Source organism: Ochotona curzoniae, unplaced genomic scaffold (assembly GCF_017591425.1).
Source record: "Ochotona curzoniae isolate NIBS_2020 unplaced genomic scaffold, NIBS_Ocur_1.0 scaffold_4506, whole genome shotgun sequence".
Taxonomy (NCBI): Eukaryota; Metazoa; Chordata; class Mammalia; order Lagomorpha; family Ochotonidae; genus Ochotona; species Ochotona curzoniae.
The window spans coordinates 74,828,774-74,849,937 of NW_024467119.1; the positions used below are offsets into that span (position 1 = coordinate 74,828,774).

The following is a 21,164-nucleotide window of genomic DNA, read 5'->3' on the forward strand; positions in this document are numbered from 1 at the left end:
CAATGACCAAGAGCAAAGAAGAGACAAAGGCACAATGAATAGTACTGAAAACTCTCCTGCAAAGGAGCAAAACCCTATGCCAACGTCAGAGTTAACTGAGGAATACATTGAGAAAATGGGGGACCCAGAATCCATAGACTCATTTAAAGATTCTGATAAAAAATGACAAGCTCATGCAAGAGTTCAAAGAATTTAAGGAAGCAATAAAGCAAATGAATGCTGGTATATCAGAAATTAAGAACACAGTAGAGCAAATTAAAAGCACAGTGGAGAGTCTCCAAAGTAGAATGAGGGAGGCAGAACAAAGAATCTCAGAATTGGAAGATGTCTCCTGTCACCAGGGGAAGCAAACAAAAAGCTGGAAGCAGGGCTGGATCAGGCCAAAAAAAAGTATTCAAGAATTGAAAGACACTATAAAGAGGCAAAATATAAGAGTTATGGGAGTCGCAGAAGGTACAGAAAGAGAAGCTGAGTTTGCAAATGTATTTAATGAAATAATCAAGGAAAATTTCCCTAATCTAGAGAAAGAATTGGGAAACAACATCCAGGAGGAGCACAGAACTCCCAACAAGCCTGATCAAAAGCTATCTTCACCAAGACACATGATCATCAAGCTCTCTTCAGTCAAACATACGGAAAAGATCCTTAAATGTGCACGTGAAAAAAAATCAGTTGACATATAAAGGAAATGCCAACTAAACTTACAGGAGATCTCTCACAGGAAACTCTACAAGAGAATGGAGTCACATATTTCAGATTCTAAAAGAAAAAAGTTGTTGACCTAGGATAACATACCCAGCAAAGCTTTCTTTTGTCTTTGAAAGTGAAATTAAATTCTTCCACAGTAAAGAAAGTTAAAAGAATTTGCCTCTTCCAAACCTGCCCTACAAATGATACTTCAAGATGTTCTCTTGACAGAGAAGAGGAACAGCACCTACCAAAACCAAAGGCAAACGGGAAGAACATCCCAGTAAAATGACAACAGAAGACTAAACCAATGAACAACCCATTCCTAAAATGACAGGACCAAAGTACCACCCATAGATATTAACCCTGAATGTAAAAAGCTCAATCAAACATCATAGATTAGTAGACTGGATTATAAAACAAAACCCATCTGTTTATTGTCTGTAGGGGACACATTTCACCTACAAAGATCAGTGAAAATTATATTGCATGGGTTTTGTTGTTTTCTGTTAGTTTCATCTCTTCAAAACTTTCTTCTGTTTAAATCATTCAATGACTCATAGATCATACAGAAGCACCATTTTCTGCAAGAAGGTTCTTCATTTTCCTTTCTTCAGCTACACGTTAGTCATTTAATAGCATGATATTTAACTTCTTGGCGTTGTTAATTTCTTTTTCCTCCTGGATGTTGATTTTGTTTTGTGGCTGTTCATTTAAGGGGATGTATAGTAGCTGTGTAATGGAGACTGTCATATCTAGTAACATGTTATTTAACTTTATGTCATTGTAAATTTCTATTTTTCTTTCTATTGTTGATTTTGTATCATGACTTTTCATTTGAGGGGATGTACAGTAGCTGTGAAATGGAGACTAACATCCAGATGTGAGGATGCAGTGTGGTGTGCATTTCTGCTTCTAGATAAAGATGGACTTGCAATGAAACTGTTTACTGTATCTTGACAATAGGATGCTGGACTCTCTGGCATTGTCCATGTCTGCAATGATGGGCATATGACTGAGTATGAAGAACTATATGTTAATAATGATATAGAGGAACTAGGTTGGAAGGGCAGGGAATTGGGGAGGCATAATGAATATGGAACTGTATCATATAATGATAGCAATAAAAGTTAAATGTAAAAAAAAAAAATTGAGCTGTTGCTTCCATTGTATCTATTGTGTTGGCCAGAACTCAACAGCTCCTGGTTTTTATATGAATGACAGTCACCTCTACATGTGTTGTTCAACTTTGTTTTTCAATTTACTTTTAGCTACCTGGGAGATGGAAAACATGGGTTTTGACTACTTATTATGGCACTAGGAACTCTTTCAAAAGATTATTTTATTTCAGAGAGAGGAAGAAAGAGAGAGATCTTTCCTTTCACTGGTTCACTACCCAAGTACCAACAGCTGGCGGTCGTGTCAGGTTGAAGCACAGGACCAAAAACTCAATCCAGGTCTCCCACATCGATGGCAAGAATAGATCTACCTGTGCCTACACCTGCTGCCTTCCAGGGTACTCATTAGCAGAAAACTGGAATAGGGATCAGAGTGGGGGATCCAACCCAGGCTCTCTGATAGGAAATGTGAGTTTCCTAAGTGGCATGTTAACTGCTCTTTGAAGCACCTGCTTGAAGGTACTGTTTATTTTTTTAATATGAGAAGCTATAGCCATTCCTATTTTATCAGAGTGAAAATTATGTCAGAATACCTATGAATGCACTTGGTAGCTGTGTTCCTGTTACAGAGCACTGGTCTCCTTTTTAGGGCTCTAAATACCCTGGGCAATATTAATAAGAAAGGTCGCTGTGGTTAGGAAATTTTATTGCAATAATCATATTTACCACATAGTGGAAAGTAGGGCATGACTATATCCTGCTCTGTTCAAAGGTCACTTAAAAAATCTTTATTTTATGACACAGTTTAATAGGCACTGGGGTCTCCCATTTCCCTCCCCAAGTTCCCTCCCCTCCCATTGTTCTCCCCTCCAGTCTTGCAATAGGTGGGTGACTTTTGTGTACCCTGACAAGTCCATCTTACTGCCGCTGAAGTGTCTCCCAACAATGTAGGAGATTGTCTGCCATGTCTCTGTGAGTCCATCCTTGTTCTGCATGTGCGGAGACATACTTCTCTGTTTCTACCTATGGACATATTTATTTCTGCTATGCTTCCATTATGCACCTCTTTGAATACAGTTCACCGCAAGTTGGGAGGAAAAAAATAGTGGATTGGGACCGGCAGCGTGGCCTAGTGGCTAAGGTCCTTGCCTTGAATGTGCCGGTTCTAATCCCAGTGGCTCCACTTGCTCTCTCTCTCTCTCCTCCTCTCTGTGTATCTGACTTTGTAACAAAAATAAAATAAATCTTTCTAAAAAAAATAGTGGATCTTCATCTCCATGGTGTCATTGAACTTATAATAAAGGTATCAGTGTGACACTAGGGTGTTGCAAAAGAGTGTCCAACATCTTCCTGTCAAAATAACTGCTGGTGGGCTCGGTGGCGGCGTGGCCTAGTGGCTGAAGTCCTCGCCTTGAACGCCCCAGGATCTCATATGGGCACTGGGCAGCCCCACTTCCCATCAAGCTCCTTGCTTGTGGCCTGGGAAGGCAGTCGAGGAATGCCTAGAGCTTTGGACCCCTGCACCCGTGTGGGAGACCTGGAAGAGGTTCCGGGTTCCCGGTTTCGGATCAGCGCAGTGCCGTTGTAATCGCTTGGGGAGTGAATCATCGGACGGAGGATCTTCCTCTCTGTCTCTCTTCCTCTCTGTATATCTGACTTTGTAATAAAAATAAATACATAAATCTTTAAAAAAAGCAAAAAAGAAAGAAATGCTGGTGTGACCTGTGTAGCTCTAATGGGAATACAGTAAGGATTTGATCATCATTACCATGGGTAGCAGTAATAACAGTGATAAAAGGGACATTGACCATCTCAGGTGATCACAAACAATTGGTCTCTCATGGATTTATTGATTAATAGGTTACATCACAAAATCTTATTATGTGTGTTAAAACAACTAGGAAGTACAGTAAGATAAAATTCACAGGGACAGTTTTTATACTTGACATCCTATTATCTTACAAAACATGATATCTGACCTTAGCGTATCATTTCCCTTAGCATAATGGTCTTCAGTTGGGCTCATTTGGCCACAAACAAATGTATATAATTTTTTTAAAATACTTGAGTAATATTCTGTAGAATAGATGAACCATAGTTTTCCTATCCAGTCCTCTGTTAATGGGCATTATGGTTGCTTCTGTGTTTTTGTGGTTATTGATTGTGCTGCTATGAACATAGGGGTACATGTTGCATTCTCATGTAACAGGTCTTTTAGATATATTCCTGGAAGCAGTATTGTTGGGTCATATGGTAAGTGGATTTTCAGTTGCCTGAGTATTCTACATACTGATTTCCATAGTGGTTGCACCAGCCTGCGGTCCCACCAGCAGTGGGGTGGTGTTCCCTTTTCCCCATATCTTCACCAGCAAGTATTGTTGATGGTTTTCTGTATATGGACAATTCTTATTGGAGCTAAATGGTATCTCAGTGATGTTTTTATTTGAATTTCCCTATTTCCAGGGAGCTTGAGCATTTTTTTATATGCCTCTTAGCCATTTTGATTTCTTCCTTTGAAAAGGGTCCATTTCCCTTGCCGATTTCTTAATTGGTTTGTTTGTTTTGTTGTCATGGTTGTTCTGGAGTTCCATGTATATTCTGGAAATTAGCCCCTTGTCTCCTGTATAGTGTGCAGAAATTTTCTCCCATTCTGTTGCTTTTTCACTTTGTTGATTGTCTCCTTTGCTGTGTGGAAGCTTCTTAGTTTGATGGGACCATTTGTTTATTTTGCTCTTGACTTTTTTTGCTTTTGATGATTTTTTTCTAGGAAGTCATTACTTACACCTGTATCTTGCAGAGAATTTCCAATGTTTTCTTCCAAAAGTTTTATGGTTTCTGGGTTTAGGTTTATATCTGTTATCCACTTAGATTTTATCTTTTTGTATGGTGAAAGGTATAGATATTATTTCTTGTTTCCTCAGGCTATTAATCAATTGTCCCGACATCATTTAATGAAGAGACCTTCCTTTTTCCCTGGATTGTTTTCTGTCTTCTTGTCAAAGATTATGTGGCTTTACATGTGTGGTTTCCCTTGTGGCGTTTCTGTTCTATTCCATTGGTCTTCCTCTCTGTTCCTGTGCCAATACCAGGCTGTTTTGATTATTACTGCCGTATGGTATGTCTGAAGGTCTGGGATTGTGATCCTTCCCACTAGGTTCTTATTCTTCAGGATGTTTCTGGCTATTCGTGTTTTTTCTGTTTAAAGATGAACCTTTGTATCATTTTTTCCACCTCTGTGAAGAATGTTCTTGGTTTTTTGATTGGATTCATATTGGATGCATATATTGCTTTTGGTAATATGGCAAAGCTCACATTTTAAACGTACTTATGTAAGTTAGTAAAAACAGGATTGTTGGCATGGGTTGGGAATCCCTATACCTACAAAACCCTATCATGGAAAATAACAACAGCAGTTTTAAAATGCCAAAAGAAAACGTTGGAACACACAGCTCTTCCCTTAGTGCAGTATTCCTCATCAGCTCTGGTTGGAGCCTCTTTCCATGAACTCACTCCCTGCGATGTTGCTCTTTCTGTCACCAGGACTTCTTCCTCCAGGATATTGATTCTTTCTCTCTTCCCTACCTCTTGAGATCTCGTCAGAGTTGGAAATGTGCCTTAATTCTTGATGCTTTCAGCCTCTATTGGAACAGCGTCACTATGACAAATAAATCTGTTGGTCTAAGAAGTTGAGCCACTCTAAGCAGGAAAGAAGGTTGTGAATTGGGTAGCCCTATGTTAAAAAAAGCAAAAAGAAAACCAAATTGACATGTAAAATTTTGTGTATGTAAGCAGTCCCATTTGATGTTTGATCCAAAATGTTGTATAGTGTTTAAATCAGGGAAGGCATGTTTTTCTCCTTAACTATGTGTTACTTCTATGTGGTAAAAAATATTCAATATCCCTGTCTTCTGGCTGTTCTAAAATACACTGTGCGTTATCCTTATGTGTAATTGCTCTGCCGTGCAGAGCAGCAGAGCTTACTGCCTGTGTCTCACTGAGCAGCCTTCTAAAAGAGAAGAAGTGGGACAACAGGACGAGGATTCCAGGCCCTGGGGTGGGGGACATGAGGCTTGTGATAGCTAAAGGGGCTTTACTTGTCCCCTGCTGCTGAGAAGATTCCTAATATTGGTTAAAGCAAAATGTTATTCAGGCTTGGAATTTCACCATTTTTAGAGTGAGTTTTAATATGTCAGATTGCATTTTCTCTTTGATTGCCACAGTGATCTTGCAGATTTTTTTAACGCAAGAAACTTCTGTTTACCAAAACATGAATAATGTAAGTCATAGGTAAAAGTATTAGTTTTCACTGCATGAGGAACATAACTTGTGTGTAAATTACAGTTTAGGGTAATTAATGAATATGCAAAAATAAATAAAAGATCAAGTGTATTTTAGTAAGTTTTGATTACATTTAGATTTCACATTGGAATTTCACTTGAATATTTAAGCACTTGTGATAACTAATGGCTTTCCTTGACTGTCAATATTCAGGAAAATTGTTTCAATTTGGCATGAAAATATTCTGAACGTTGCTTGTTTCCTAATGTTTTAAAGTTTCACGGTTCTCCTTTGTTTTTTGCTCTCACTATTTTCATAATGACATCATCATTGACTTTTTAAAAATATTTATTTATTTATTGGAAAGTCAGATATACAGAGAGGCGGGGAGACAGAGAGGAAGATCTTCCGTCCGATGATTCACTCCCCAAGTGAGCACAACGGCCGATGCTATGCCGATCCGGAGCCAGGAGGCAGGAACTTCTTCCGGGTATCCCACACGGGTGCAGGGTCCCCAAGCTTTGGGCCAGCCTCGACTGCTTTCCCAGGCCACAAGCAGGGAGCTGGATGGAAAGTGGAGCTGCTAGGATTAGAACCGGTGCCCATATGGGATCCTGGGGCGTTCAAAGTGAGGACTTTAGCCACTAGGCCACATCGCCGGGCCCTATCATTGACTTAAACATTTCTGTTTTCCATTAGGATTTTCTTTGTAACCCTACTTATCAATACATGGAAATCATAAAACAGATTCTTTGAGTCATTAAATAGAAATTCTGCAGTTTATGTCTGAGAATAGAATTTGCATAATATTCATGTTTTGGAATTACTAAATAAACATTATTTATTTCAAAGTCAGAATTACAGAAAGGAGACAGAATGGGAGAGAAGGAGAAAGAGAGAGAGAGAGAGAGAGAGAGAGAGAGAGAGAAATAAAAATATCTTTTATCTGCTGATTGACTCCCCAAGTGGCCACATGGCCAGCTCTGAGCCAGGCCAAGACTGGGAGCCAAGAGCTTCATTTAAGTCTCCCACGTGGGCACTAGGGCGATCTTCCGTGCTTTCCTGGGACATTGGCAGGGAGCTGGATACCAAGTGGAGTGGCCTGATGTGAACCAATGCCCATATGGGATCTATACACTACAGCTTTACCCACTACTCCATAATGTGGTTTTTGCACATTTTGTAGCTTTTTTTTTAAAAGAAATGTATGTTCTTGGAGTAGGCATTTAGCCTGATTGTTAACTTGACTTAAGGTGGCTGGTCCCATTTTGTGGTATTGGGGTTTGGTTCCTGGCTTTGGCTCTTTGACGGAGCTTCCTGGGGCGGGTTCAGGAGTTTGGGTTCCTGGTACCCAGTGACCCAGCCATAGCTGTTGTGGGTTCTTGGATGGGTGAAGGAGCTGGTAGTTGTTTATGTTGTCTACTCTTGCCCTTTACCACTCCCCTGCTCTGCTGAAACCAAATAAATTAAAAAAACGTATCTTTGGTAAGAATATATATCCCCTTAATTATGATGCATTGTATGTGTATGCATGTAACAGTGCATTCTATGTGGTTGGTCACAGATATCTCCATTTTTTGTTATTGTTGTCTGCGTGGTGTCCGTGTCAGTGTCTGAGAGGAGTATGGTGAAATCCTTAACTGTAATTGTTACTTTTTCTTTTTTTCCTTGCAGTTCTGTCATTTGCTGCTTGAGGCTGCTCATTAGGTGCAGCCTGCCCCCTCAGCTATCCTCTCCTTTTGTCAGTTTTAAATGACCCTCATGTATTTTAGTATGATAATTAGTTACCTTTGTTTTGCTTCATAATTTATATTCGCTTTATTTTTCAACTTCTTTGTCTTTTGTAGCTAACATATTACTGGATTTAAAAATATTTCTACCAAGTCATTGTGTCTTAATTGGTAAATATAATCCATTTTATATTGTAATTGCCGTCATGTTAGAACTTCTGCCTTCTTGTATTATTCATTTAGGGAGTTTTATACTTTTTCCATTTTCTCCTGCTGCCTCTTTAGGAAAAACTGACCTCCTTTTGTTCTCAATAATACGTTTTTGTGTTATTTGTTCCTGAAATGGTTTCTTTTATTTCAAGTGTTAGAGTCTGTCTTATCTGTTGAGTTCTAAAATTTAATTGTATTTGCCCGTTCAAACCTCAGTAAGAGAACTATCGAACTCACAACTTCTCTGGCTCCCTCCCCTAGCCTTTTATTATTTTCTAAAATTTTGATTCTGGATTGTTTTGGTTAGTTTTTCCCCCACTTTGTCCTAGATTTTCTTTGTCAACAATAGACAAACTGTGTTAGTTGGATATGCTGTTTCTGCTTTCATTTGCATACTTGCGGATTGTAACTGAGAGTAAATATTGTCACTCTAGTTCTTTGGATGGGAAACCTTTGAGGGTTTTCAATGTGATGATGTTTTTGTTATTTGCTCGCATTTGAATGGTAGTTTGAATATACTGCTCTTTACTATATATTTTTTAATTGCTTCAACTTATTCTATTCTTAGTGTTGCTGTTCAGAAGCCTGTAAGTCTGAGTCATATTCCTTTTTATATGATCTGCTTTATCTGGATTTTTTGGTATTATATGTCTATTTTTTTGTATTGATTCAAATGCATATTTGTATAAATACACATGTATATATCCATGTGCATATGTATATACATATATGTATTGTTTTTTAAAGATTTACTTTATTTGAAAGGCAGATTTACAGAGGGGAGAACAGAGAAAGAGATTTACAACCAGTGCTTTACTCTGTAATGGTTGTTGTGGCTGGAGCTGAGCTGGTCTCATGCCAGGAGCTTCTTCTAGGTCTTCCACGTTGGTGCAGGGGCCCAAGAACTTGGTCCATCCTCTGCTGCTTTTCCAGGTACATTTGAAGGGAGTTGGATTGGAAGTAGAACAATTTAGACTTGAACCACCCATATGGGATGCTGGCACCGTGCTGCTGACCCACAAATGTATTATTTTAAAGGTGGATAGAGCAAGATGTCTCTTACTGAGTCATCAAATTTCAGAACAGCTGGAGGCTGGGTAGGGGCCAAACCTGGGAGCTGGGATTGCAGTCCAGATCTCCTACACGGGTGATACAACCAAGGTATCTAAGGTGCTTCCCAGTGTTTTCATTAGTGGGAAGCTGGAGTCAGGATCCAGATCTGGTGTTGAACCCAGACACTCTGGTATGGGACATGGATGCCGTAACTGATGTAATCATAATGTGTAAATGTGCATGCCTGCATTTAATACTTTCAACGTTAACCATAATGTATCTCAGGTACAGGATTTTTTTTTTTGTCCTTCTGGCATTCTTAAGCCCTGTAGACCAGTGTTTAAAGTTGCTTTCATTTGACCGAGTGGGTCACTATTTCCAGTGCCTCTGGTAAGTTGGAGAAATGGTCATAGATTTTTGGCCTCTGAGTACTGTGTGGAGCTTTGAGGCCCTGTGCACATGGGCAGCTTGGTTCAGTCTCATGCCTGGTGCTGGGGTATATCTGGTAAGATATAGGAGACTGGCTACTTCTAGGGTCTGTGGATTGTGGAACCATTAACTTGTATTCCCATTGGTTTCTGCATGTTGGCCTCTGTGCCACAGAGACATGTAATAAATGTGTGAGTAGAGTTATTTCCTTTTTGTCAAATGATATCTTGTCATTTTTTTGGTGTTGGTGTTGGGCAGATAGAGGAGGAGGAGGTTTCTCTGAAAATATCATTGCCAGTTTGACTGGAATCTTCTGACCCGACTTAGCATGGGCATGTTATTGTCTTGGCGTGTGGTTACTTTGCTCTCAGTAAACTAAGCTTTGAGCCTAGTGGTTTGCTGTTGGATAGGAAGAAGCATTAAAGGCTATTCTGAGCAGAAGTGCATGTTTTTATTACATTGGATTTTATAACACAGTTTCATAGGCTCTGGGATTCCCCCAGCCCCTCCCCGTACCCACCTCCATGGTGGATTTCTCCACCTAGTTGCAGTATAACAGTTCAAATCCAATCCTCATTCTTTCATTGCAAGCATATACTTTGCATAATGTCCAGCATCTTATTGTCCAATAAGTTTAACAGTTCCTTGGGGAGACCATCTCTGGTCTGAAGGCAGAGCTGGCAGAATGTCATCCCGACCAATTAAAAACCATAACATAACATCAACAACTGTTTACAACCTTATGGAGTTAAATGACGTGGTATTAAGTGACCAATATATTAAAAAATGCAAGTTCTTAACCATATCCTGTGATTATTTCATTGACATTTCAATTTTAGTTTGTACACAACTGGCTGCTATACACCTTAAAAGGCTATAGGGTACTATTCAGCTGTCTTGTGTCTATTTTCCCTTTTGTATTTAGCAGTTTATAGTGTTGAAGCATAATTTTTACTGAACTTGGTGGATTTGGGGATAGTCCATGTTGGCTTATAACTCCAACAAGGCATATGTCAACAGTTGAAGTGCACAGCAGTTTTAGGAGGGGTGTGCAGAGAAATCTTCAATACACTAGTGAGGAGTAACTTATGTTCATGTCCTACCTAGTAAGGTATATGTGAGTCCAGGCTAACCGTTTCCTGTCTGGCATTAAGTTTTCCTTTTTCTCTGTCTATCCAATCCATTTGGGGTGGGGAGGGGTGGGCTTCAGAACGGCCCTGATGGTCACTGCAAGAGAGGGTGGGGATCCTAAGTTGGAACTAAGTAAGGACCAGAAAAACTCCTCTCCTGAATCCCGAAGGAAGTGTACTGTTCTTCTGTTTCTGAGGACCGCTCAGGGCTCCTGGCTGTTCTGATGACATTGGCTCCTGTGGGGTAGGATTTAGGCTTCTTTCATCTCATGTTGGAGATTCAGTCGGGAGTGGATAACCTCAGAGTTCTTAGTGTCCAAAGGCACTTCAATTCCCCGTGGTCTCCTTGGCTGTTGGGATATAGTCTTTGGTGCGCATGCTGCTAGTCCTTGGTGGCGATCCGGGAGTCTCCAGGGTTGGGATACAAGCCTCCTCCTGTCCCCCTGCTCCACTCTGTGCACCCCCTTGCTCTGGGCACATGACCTCCTGTTAAGAGGTTGTCAGGGTCGCTCTTGATTTCCCCCTGTACGTCTTTAAAGTTTTGCTAATGTCTAGTTCTGATTCCAGTCTGTTGTCTGTAAGTTGCCTGTTATGTTCTTGATAGGGCATACTGACCAGAAGTGCATTTGTATACTCGGGCAGCCCACTGTAACACTCTGCAGCTCTCCAGACAAGCGACTCTAACTGTGAAACTTTTTTCTTCCCCCTTTTTTGCCTTCTCCTTTTCTTCCTTACTCTGCTAATATGAAAGCCAGATGCTGCAGAACAGGGGACAGGGGGTGGCTCTGTTGCTGTAGGACCAGAATGACCTAGACCCTCTGGTTTCCCTCCTCACCCAAACTTTGTAGGTTGAGGGAAAGAACAGCAGGAAGGGGAGTCAGAGGGAACCATCTTCTTAACTGTTAGGAAACACGTGGTCAGGGAAGAGAAAGAAGAAAGAAATGAACTGGATTCCTTTCAGCACTATGAAAGATCAATTCAAATGGAATGACCAGGAGGTAGATGGAGTAACCATCTTGGCAGCAACCGAACCCTTTCCACCCCAAAAATAGATTACTAAAAGCTTAAAATGTACTACAATTAAAATCTGTATGTCTCCTGTGTTTGATTGAGCTTTTGTTTGTTGTTCTTGCACTTATTTTTTGCTGCAATCTGAGATTGTTTTCACCTGTCATGAAAATAAACACTTGTTTATCTGCAGAAGATTTGAAATCATACTAAAAAGAGTGAACTCTTACCCGCCTTTGCCTTTCTGTCCTCGAGAGTTAGAGAGTTACCGTTCATCTCTTTCTCACCCTTCACCTTTATTCACTGAGTTGTAGTGCCTGTAATAGCCAAATGTGTATTGACTCCAATCTTGAGATCATATTACTCAGCCATTTAATCCCTGTAATAACTTCCCAGTTCCTGCAGGATAAATTCATATATATCAGTGTTACACACAGTACTCTTTACCCTACCCCAGGCACCTGCCTTCTGTCTTTGACCCTGTCTTCCAGCCAAAACCAGTTATGTGGGCTGTTACGTCCACCGTTTCTAGTCCTTCAGCCCTGATGTTTTCTCTGCCAGGGGTTGTTTCCTTGAAATTCTGTCAATAATTTCTTCCTGTGCTTGTTGCTTGCCTTCTGCCTGTCCTTGGCGCCTCCTTATTGTGGCTCTCAGAGCTCCTTGATACGATCATCTTGTAGCAAATGCCGCTGTATGCTGTGCTTGTCTCCACCTATTTTTGTTTTACGCTGTGAGCCCCTTTCAGATAAGGGACTGAGAATCTTTGCTTCTGTGACGTGGTGTGCCTGGTGCATGAGGGGAAGGCCCAGAAAATACCCCTCAGTGAATTAAAAGGATTAGAGATCTTCTGGCTTGAGAAAATGGGGCTGGGGGTGGGGTGGGGGGTGGCAGGTGAGAGCTGGAAGCTGTATGCAGATTTGGTGTAAATATTTGGAGGTTGATAGATTTTCTCCCTTCTCCATTTCTAGAGGTGATGGCTTTCCATCCCCAGGTATTGTTGAGTTGAGGAAGCCATAGTGTGGCTTAAAGACTCCTGCTGTCCTGGCACGGCACTGAGCTCCTGGAGAGTTAGCCAGACTGAGACATGCTCTGTGTGCTTAGAAAACCTGTAATGGGTCAGGAAAGGAAATCGGGCGTGACAACACTGTGTGATTGTGTAATGCAAAATCAATTGCAACTTAGAGATGGGAGGAGGGAAAGAAAGAATCAGGAAAGGTGATTTGGTAGTTGCTTAATACAGTGGGAGAGGATTAAGTTCTGAGACAATGGTAGTTCATTTTTATGTTTTTTAAATTTTGTTTTAGATTTGTTTAGAAAAAGTCACAGAAAAAGAGTAAAAGATCTTATATTCACTAATTCACTCCACAAATGACTATCACACCTAAGGCTTGGCCAGGTCAAACCAGAAGCCTGGAACCTGATGTGGGTGGCAGGGACCCTAATACTTGTGCCATCATCTGCTGCTGTCCTAGGCCACTGGAGGGAGCTGGATTAAGAATGGAGCAGCTGGGCCCGGCGCAGTGGCGCAAGTGGTTAAGGTCCTTGCCAGGCACGCCCAGGATCCCATATGGGCCCCGGTTCTATCCCGGTGGCCCTGCTTCCCATCCGGCTCCCTGCCTGTGGCCTGGGAAAGCAGTCAAGGACGGCCCAAAGCTTTGGGACCCTTCACCCGTGTGGAAGACCTGGAAGAGACTCCTGGCTTCGGATCAGCATAGCATCGGCCATTGTGTTCACTTGGGGAGTGAATCATCAGACGGAAGATCTTCCTCTCTGTCTCTCCTCTCTGTATATCCGCCTTTCCAATCAAAATTTTTTTTAAAATTAAAAAAAAAAAAGAATGGAGCAGCTGGGCCCGGCGCAATCGCATAGTTGGTTAAAGTCTTTGCCTTGAACGAGCCGGGATTCCATATGGTCACTGATTCTAATCCCAGCGGTCCTGCTTCCCATCCAGCTCCCTGCTTGTGGCCTGGGAAAGCAGTTGAGGACAGCCCAAAGCCTTGGGACCCTTCACCCATGTCAGAGACCTGGAAGAAGTTCATTGCTCCTGACTTCGGATTGGCTCAGCTCCAGCTATTGTAGCCACTTGGGGAGTGAACCATCGGACAGAGATCTTCCTCTCTGTCTCTCCTCTTCTCTGTATATCTGTCTTTCCAATAAAAATAAATAAATCTTTAAAAAAAACTTTCCAATAAAAATAAATAAATCTTTAAAAAAAACTTTCCAATAAAAATAAATAAATCTTTAAAAAAAATAACAAAGAATGGAGCAGCTGAGACTTAACCAGTGCTCTCTTGGATTGTCAGCATCATAAGTAGTGGCTTAACCTACTGCGCCACAATGTTAACCCCATGGCAGCTCATTTTTTGATGGGTTTTGACCTTGGATCAGTCTGTAGTAGAATATCTTGTCTCTGCATTCCCTTAACACACTGTCTTTTCCCCATGGTGATTTATCTGTTGGGTAAAAATGAGTATCTGCATTTAATGCTGAGGTATATTTTAATGCTGTAGGATTTGCAATGTTTATCCCCAACATCATTGAGCATAGGACACTTCTTAGAAATGTTACTGTATTTATATCTGTTAGAAAGTGGTAATTTGTGTTTGCGTGAGCTGAAGTTTCAGAAACGACTATAAATATGGAATGTTATGCATATAATGTTAATGATTGTCTTTGTCGCTTGAATTCAGTGGGCGTCTCAAGCAGATAGGCTCATTCCTAAACAGCAAAGGAGAAAAGAACTTTTGCGCACTTGAGTTGTCAGATGAGGCATCTTTTCGTTTGGTCATTCTGCAAACATTCGCTTCCTCTCTGCGTGGCTACTTTCCCTTGAGGGTTCAGATGGCCCCTGTTGGCAGGTAGACAGCAGAGCGAATTCTGTTCATAGAATGTGATTTAATATGTTGAATGACAGTTGGTGCTGTGTCAGTCTGCCTGGGAAAGGGATTAGTGGTGGCGAAAATGAGCTGTACTGGTTGTGACAACATCTTAGATGGCTTTGAAAGGTAACTTTAGAGCTTGCGTCTCAAGTGTCCCAGAGTCACTTCTCATGAACAGGTTTCATTCTCCCAGTTGAAATGAGTCAGGGAGTAGGCTGGTACCAGACTGGCAACCTCTGCTTTTGCCTTGTCATGCACAGCCTGCACTGCAGTCTGGGAAAACAGCCTTGGAAAACTAAGGACTGTAATGTAGGCTTTTTGAGCCAGGATAGACTTATGCTCAACTCATGTTAAGGCTGCCCTGCTTTGGAACTGCTAGCGTTTTGTTGCTGCTGGCTGAGCTTGGAATTGGTAGCTGTCCCACAGGTCCCTGCTTAGGGCCTACTCTCTTGGAGATCCTTGCTGGGATCCCATGGGTATGTTCTGGCTTTTGAAGGGAGTCTTGCTCAGGAACGATAAGGGAACCCCGGAAGGGGCTTGGGAAAGGCGGAGCTACAGCGTCTCCATGCCCACCCTTGGGCTCCTTTGCAAAGCAGAAGTGGATGGAGTTGAGCTTTCCAGGCACAAGGAAAGAAGCAAGCAGCCTTTGTTCCAATATGGACTGTATCCCAGAAAGGAAACAAATCAAAAGAAAGCCATAGCTGTGGTCTAACAGTGGGTTTTGGTTCATTGGCCTGAAAATTGGCCCTTCTATCAGAGCCGAGTTTCTCCAATTAGCTACAGGCTCTGATGGTGAAAGGCTGTGGAAAAAGTGACTTCACGACAGGAGCAGGCGCCCAGTGTCCCACGCTGTGCGTTTGTGGATGTGAGCAGTGTACGGCTTACAGGAAGGTTTAGACCAGGGGGAGGACCTGTCTGTGGGGCAGCGGGCTTTCCTCTTTCTGTGCCGTATTGCCCTTACTTTCATGCAGGGCACTGAAAGAAAGGACTCAGAATCTTATGCACAAAGCCATCTTAGTGCTTCTCTCCTCGTGACACCCATAAACATTCTTCTCTTCAGCCCTAGCCTCCAGCTAGCCTCCATCTCCTGCTCCCTAGAATCCTGCTTCTGTAGATCTTCTTTTCCAATTGTGAATGGAGTCAGGGCACAAATAAGAATAATTTTGTACAATGGATTTTCAAGGTCAGCCTCTCGGAGATCTGCTCAGTTCAGAGCCTAGGACTTTGTCTGGGCTTCCGTGTCAGGAGAGTTGACATCCTTGTGAGATGGCTGCCTTAGAGGAAGGTCTCTGTTTCTGGAGTCCCTGAGATCCCTGTCTTGAGGACCTAAGGTCAAGGCTGAGGAAAGACTCCATTAGCCAGAAGCTGTGGGGGGCTGGGGCTGGGGGGCTCCGAGTTATGCTGTCCTTTGCTTTTTGTGGCAGGTACTAGAGCAACCGTTGTGACTCATCCCTTGTAAAATCAAGGCTGGCTCCTGCAGGACACCTTGGAAAAGTTAATGTTTAACGAGGGCCGTGGGTTTGGGTGAAGGGCCAAGCTCTGATGGGTGCCGTTGAAGTGTGTTTTATGGTGTCGGGGAAACCAGGGAAGCAAGGTGTCCACCTGAGGAAACAGCCACTCCCAGGAGCTCTCTTTACAGTCTTTGGTGTTTTATATATGATTCCGTATGTGTACAAATGACATTGAACATATGTGATACGGTCATCTGCTGTTAATACACAAATCCTGCGAATTGTTTAGGAAATGCCTTTTTATTCTGGCTTGAATTCATTGTCTGTAGTCACGATAGGGGCCTTTCTAAACTTCCTTCCTAATTGTCCATAGGGAAAAAGAAAGTTTCCTGTTATTAGGATTGTATTATGCTGGGCTGTTGGAAATTGTAATTCCAGGGGCTGGCATTGTGGTGCAGTGGGTTATGTTGTCACCTGTGGCACTGAACGCTCACATGGCTCCCAGTTTGAGTCCTGGCTGCTCCATTCCTGGCTAGCTCTCTGCTTATGCACCGGCAAAGCAGCAGAACACGTCCCCCAAGTGCCTTAGTGCCTGCCAACCATGTGAGACCCTGATGGAATTACAGGTTCCTGACTTTAACCTAGTTCAGCCCTGGCTGGTGCAGCCATTTGGAGAGTGAGTTAGGTTTAGTAGATATATTTCTTTCTTTCTTACCCAACCTACTGCCCTGTCATGCCCCATCACTCTGACTTTCAAGTAAATCCTTAAAAAGAGGAAATAATGCTTACAGGATGCCAGCTGAGAAGACAGGGCCTGTTTTCATGTCATATAGTTGATCAGCTCCGAACACTGACTTTAGTGCATAAAGAACCAACAATGGACTAGAAGGTGAGAGGTCTTTCCCTGCTCTGAGCTGCTCTTAATGCTGTTGTTAAAGGGGAAGATTAGAAGGTCACTCTTAAGACTTCCCCTTCCATTTGATCTGATGTTGATCATTATATCTTTGTGGGGAAAACACAGTTGTTATCTGTGGTTTGTTTTAACTATCCTCAGTAAAAATTAGGAGACTGGTGCCATGGCATGATAAGCCAACTTCTGCTTGTGGCACTGGCATCCCTTATGGGTGCCGATTTGAATCCCTGCTGCTCTACCTCATAGCCACTTCCTTACTTGTATCCTGGGAAAGCAGCAGAGGATGGCTGAAGTCCTTGGTCCCCTGTAGCCATGTGGGAGAACTGGAGGAAGCTCCTGGCTTCGGATAGGCCCAGTTCCAGCTATTGTGGCCATTTGGAGAATAAACCAGCAGATGGAAGATCTCTTTCTCTCTCTAATTCTGCTTTCAAGTAACAATGAAGTAAACCTCAAAAAAAAAAAAAAATAGAAGAAGAAAATCAAACCTTAAAGATATGGCATCCAAATACTCTCAGGCTGAATTATAAATTAATTTTGAATATAATTGGGTTGACTAACCAAGTGGTTGCGTGTCATGGATAGAGTTGTTTTCTTTGCTGAGTACTTCACTGACATTCACTGCTTTTTGTTCTCTTTAGGTGACAGTCCTACCTCTCCCAAGGAGGAGGCCCTGACCAGTGCGGTGGACTCGCTTTGCTCCACATCTCCCACCACGACCTCTGTGCCTGGGCCTTCTACCCCAGAAAAAAACCACCTCCTAGCAGACGGAGGGAGCTGTGCGGACTGGGCATCCCCTGTGTAAGTAGCTGCTTCAGTTTGGTGCTGAGGTCAAGCTGGCTTCAAAGTTGATGTGTTCACTGGGCACCAAAGCCCTCTGATACGAGCACCCTTGTTCTGCTAACCAGCAGAGGTGCCCTAGAACAGATCTTTAATGGCGTCTCTGTGTTCTCAGTGGGGAAGGGGTGATGGAATGCTTCTTCACATCTGCTCTGAGTTCAGTTTGCGACTGTTGGGGGCTGTGCAGAGGAACTGTGTTAGTGCCTCATCATTCTCTGAGCTTTTAGAGATTCAAGAGTGCTGACACAGTGGTGATGGCCAGGCTCTCCGAGCTGTTTGTTGGGTGATATTTGGGCTGTATGAATGTTGGGCAGTGCTGTGCTGGCATTTTGCTCTGTTTCCTCTGGAGCATCCTGAGTAATAGATGTCTGATGGGTGATGTACCCAGCTTTTCCTCATGGTTTGCTTTCATGCCAGATATGTGTGGGTCAGCTCAGGTGTAATAGGACAAATGATTCCAATGTGCCATAGCACCCTGTGCTTACTGTGTGAGGGTTTTCCTTGCTGTGTGGTGTGAGGCTGTCAGGTCAATGAAGAAGGGGTGATGTGTGGCCTCTGAAAGGCATTGAATTTCAAAACAAATACTCAGAGGAGAGAGAAAAACAACTTCACTATTAATTACAAGGCCTTACTTGATTAGTCAATCAAATTACATCCAGAAATACATTTATAATTTACCCAGAGGGTAATATATTTTTTTAAATCAGAGTTGCTGAAAATAAATTATAGATAATGATGCCATGTGATCCTAGATGGGCATTCTTAGGACTTTAAAATGGATTGGAAAGGGTTCTTCACATTTCTTGGCTTTTTATAGTTACAGCTGGATTCACATGAAATCATTATGAACTTATTAAATATTAAGAAAGGCTGGAAGAAATTGGGCATGTAAAAATTTGGGGGTGACCTGAGGGCTCTAACAACCTGATTCCAAACCAAAATGAAAGGTCTTACATGGAAAAACATTCTCCAGATGATTTTTTCCCCTGTACAATTATCACATGTGATTATCGTAGAAAGTTCTTGGAAAATTAAAAACAGTTAAAAATTAACCACATTTCCCCCCCATAGCATTCATTTTCAATGAACTTTTGAAGAGCTCTCATATTTATTTAACACACTGAATATTGTTTACAGACTTAAGTTGTAAGTAATTCAGATTGCTGTATGGATGACAGGGACCCAGCCACTTGAACCATCACCACTGTCTCCCTGTGTCTGCACTGGCTTCCTTTCCCATGTGTCCCTGAGGGTCAGAGTTGGATCAGGGCCATGGGCTGCACAGGCAGGAGGTCCTGTGTACAGTGGGTCAGTGTTAACGCTGGAGCCAGGAGTCAGACATGGGTGTTGAACATAGGTGCTAGGAAATGGGACCATGGCATATGAGACATCTTTTTAACTGCTGGGCTAAGCACCTCTCCCCAAAGTTGCTATGAGGTCATCAAAAGGGTATTTGGGGTTTTAAAAAGGAAGCACTGCCAGTCCTAGCTGATGCGCCCCAGTCCATGGAGAGCGGTTGAGTCAGTAATCTTTCTTCCATAGTGGCTTTGATGGAAAGTGACATTATGAGCCAGAGTATAGCCCGTGCTCAGTTCCTAACACGTCCAGGCCTGAAACAAGAAGAGCTTGATATTTTTGGTCATAAATCAAATGAGGAGTGAATTCTCCAGCTTCCTATTCATACAATTGTAAAATGTCATGGAAAGCACTCTAACCTTGAGGGGCCAAAAGGGGAGGGGCAGGGCAGGGAAAGGAGTTGAAACAAGCCTGGACAGGTTTTTGTTGCAATGTAGAATTTCTCCTACTTGAAGAATGTACCTTTTTAACAGATGCAATGGATGAAATACATAAATGTCTAACATGTTTCTCATGTGTCTTCTGAAGCATTTCCTCTTGAGGTGCAGCATTCTGCGTTTCTTAACCATGCTGGAAAGTTTGTAGTGGTCCCCAAACTTGGATACAGGCCAGAGTCAACTCTGAGCCTCCCCTAAACCTACTCTATGGTGCTTCAGCTGAGTTTAGGATTTAGTAGGTCTACGAAGGAGCCTGAATGTTGCCATTTCTCAAAGGTTCCCAGGTTACTGGCAGGAGCCCTAAGGCAAAGGGATCCTCTCCCCATGGTGCTGGGAGCATGTTGATCATATACAGCTTCCTGGGAGGGAAGCTAATTAGGGCAGGCCTTTCACTCCCTATACGCTATTCTAGGTGGTGTCTGCTGGAATGTCTCCTGCACATTCCCATTCCCTCTGCCTACGAAAAAACTCAGCACCTTTTTGACTTGAGACAGTCCCGACCCATTTTCAGGGTTTGATTTAACCTTCACTTCCAGAATCTCTTCCCCTGATATCCTCTCATCTGCAGGACTCTTTAAGTAATACCTTGATCTGCTAATACTCATTATTGGGCATTCAGAGAATATTTCCTTCAAATATTAGTTTGGTTTTTTGCTAGCGTTTGATCTTCCTGTGGTGTGGGTATCTGTATATCCACTATATCTAGTCTTTCCCTTAACCTGATAGGTCATGAAGTTTGAATGATAAGAATTATATCTTATATTGTGAACTTTTGGGTGTAATATTCACATTAAATAGTTACTAATAAATATTCCCATTTTAAGTATGCATTTATGGAAATCCCATTTCTTTCCGTTTATCATGGAAGTTCTCTTAAGTGGGTAGATTTGACTTCTGATCTGTCCTTTTTTCCTTACAAATGGTGATGAAAAGCTTTCTTTAGGAATGGTATAGAATTCATCTCACCCTTTTCATTTTGCTTTGGGTATATGCATTCTCTTCCTGTCTTCCCCTTCATCTCTGTTTACCAACTGTATCACACTGAATATAGAAGGTTCTACCAAATGTTGGCTGAGATTCCCCTTTAAAAATGCAGAGATGGAGGGAGAGTGAGAGTGCTCACCTGCCAGTTCACACCCTCAATGCTTACAGTAGCTGGGGCTCAGGGTGAAGCAGGAGTCCAGAACTCAGTCTGGGTCTACCTCATGGGCTCTAGTACTGCAGCCACCAGGTGTTGCCACTAAGGTGTACCTTAATGGGAGAGAATAGAGAACAGAACTGGGACTTGAATCCATGCACTCCAATAGAAGATGTGGATGTTTCAAGTGGTGATAACCACAAGACCAAACACTCACTCAAGATGCCTTTAAGCATAGTTGCTCTGGGGTTATTTCTACTCCACTTGGTGTTCTGAAAAGAAGGAATTGCTGTTACTGCCTGGTCTTTAACTGCCACGACTGGCTCTGTTCCAGGACAAAGAGTAGACTTTCCTGTCTCAGGACCTGAGGAATGAAGTCCAAACATGCGTGGCAGCTTCAGAGGACCCCTGTAACTCTTGTGTACACAGATGACATAACCTTAGCCATGTGAAGATTTGCAGAGGAAGCCTGTAGCAGCTGTGCTTCTGATGTAGGCAATGGGCAAAAAC

The 21,164-nt window shown here is 42.3% G+C and overlaps 1 protein-coding gene across 3 annotated transcripts in view; it reads left to right on the top strand.

The window, feature by feature from the left end:
- Positions 1-21,164, top strand: part of ARHGAP10 (Rho GTPase activating protein 10) — a 322,621-nt gene that overhangs the window by 272,009 nt on the left and 29,448 nt on the right. For all 3 annotated transcript variants that reach the window (XM_040967286.1, XM_040967288.1, XM_040967287.1), the window contains one exon: positions 17,525-17,684. In XM_040967286.1, the coding sequence (XP_040823220.1) occupies positions 17,525-17,684 (160 nt within the window). The remainder of the gene's footprint in view (positions 1-17,524; positions 17,685-21,164) is intronic.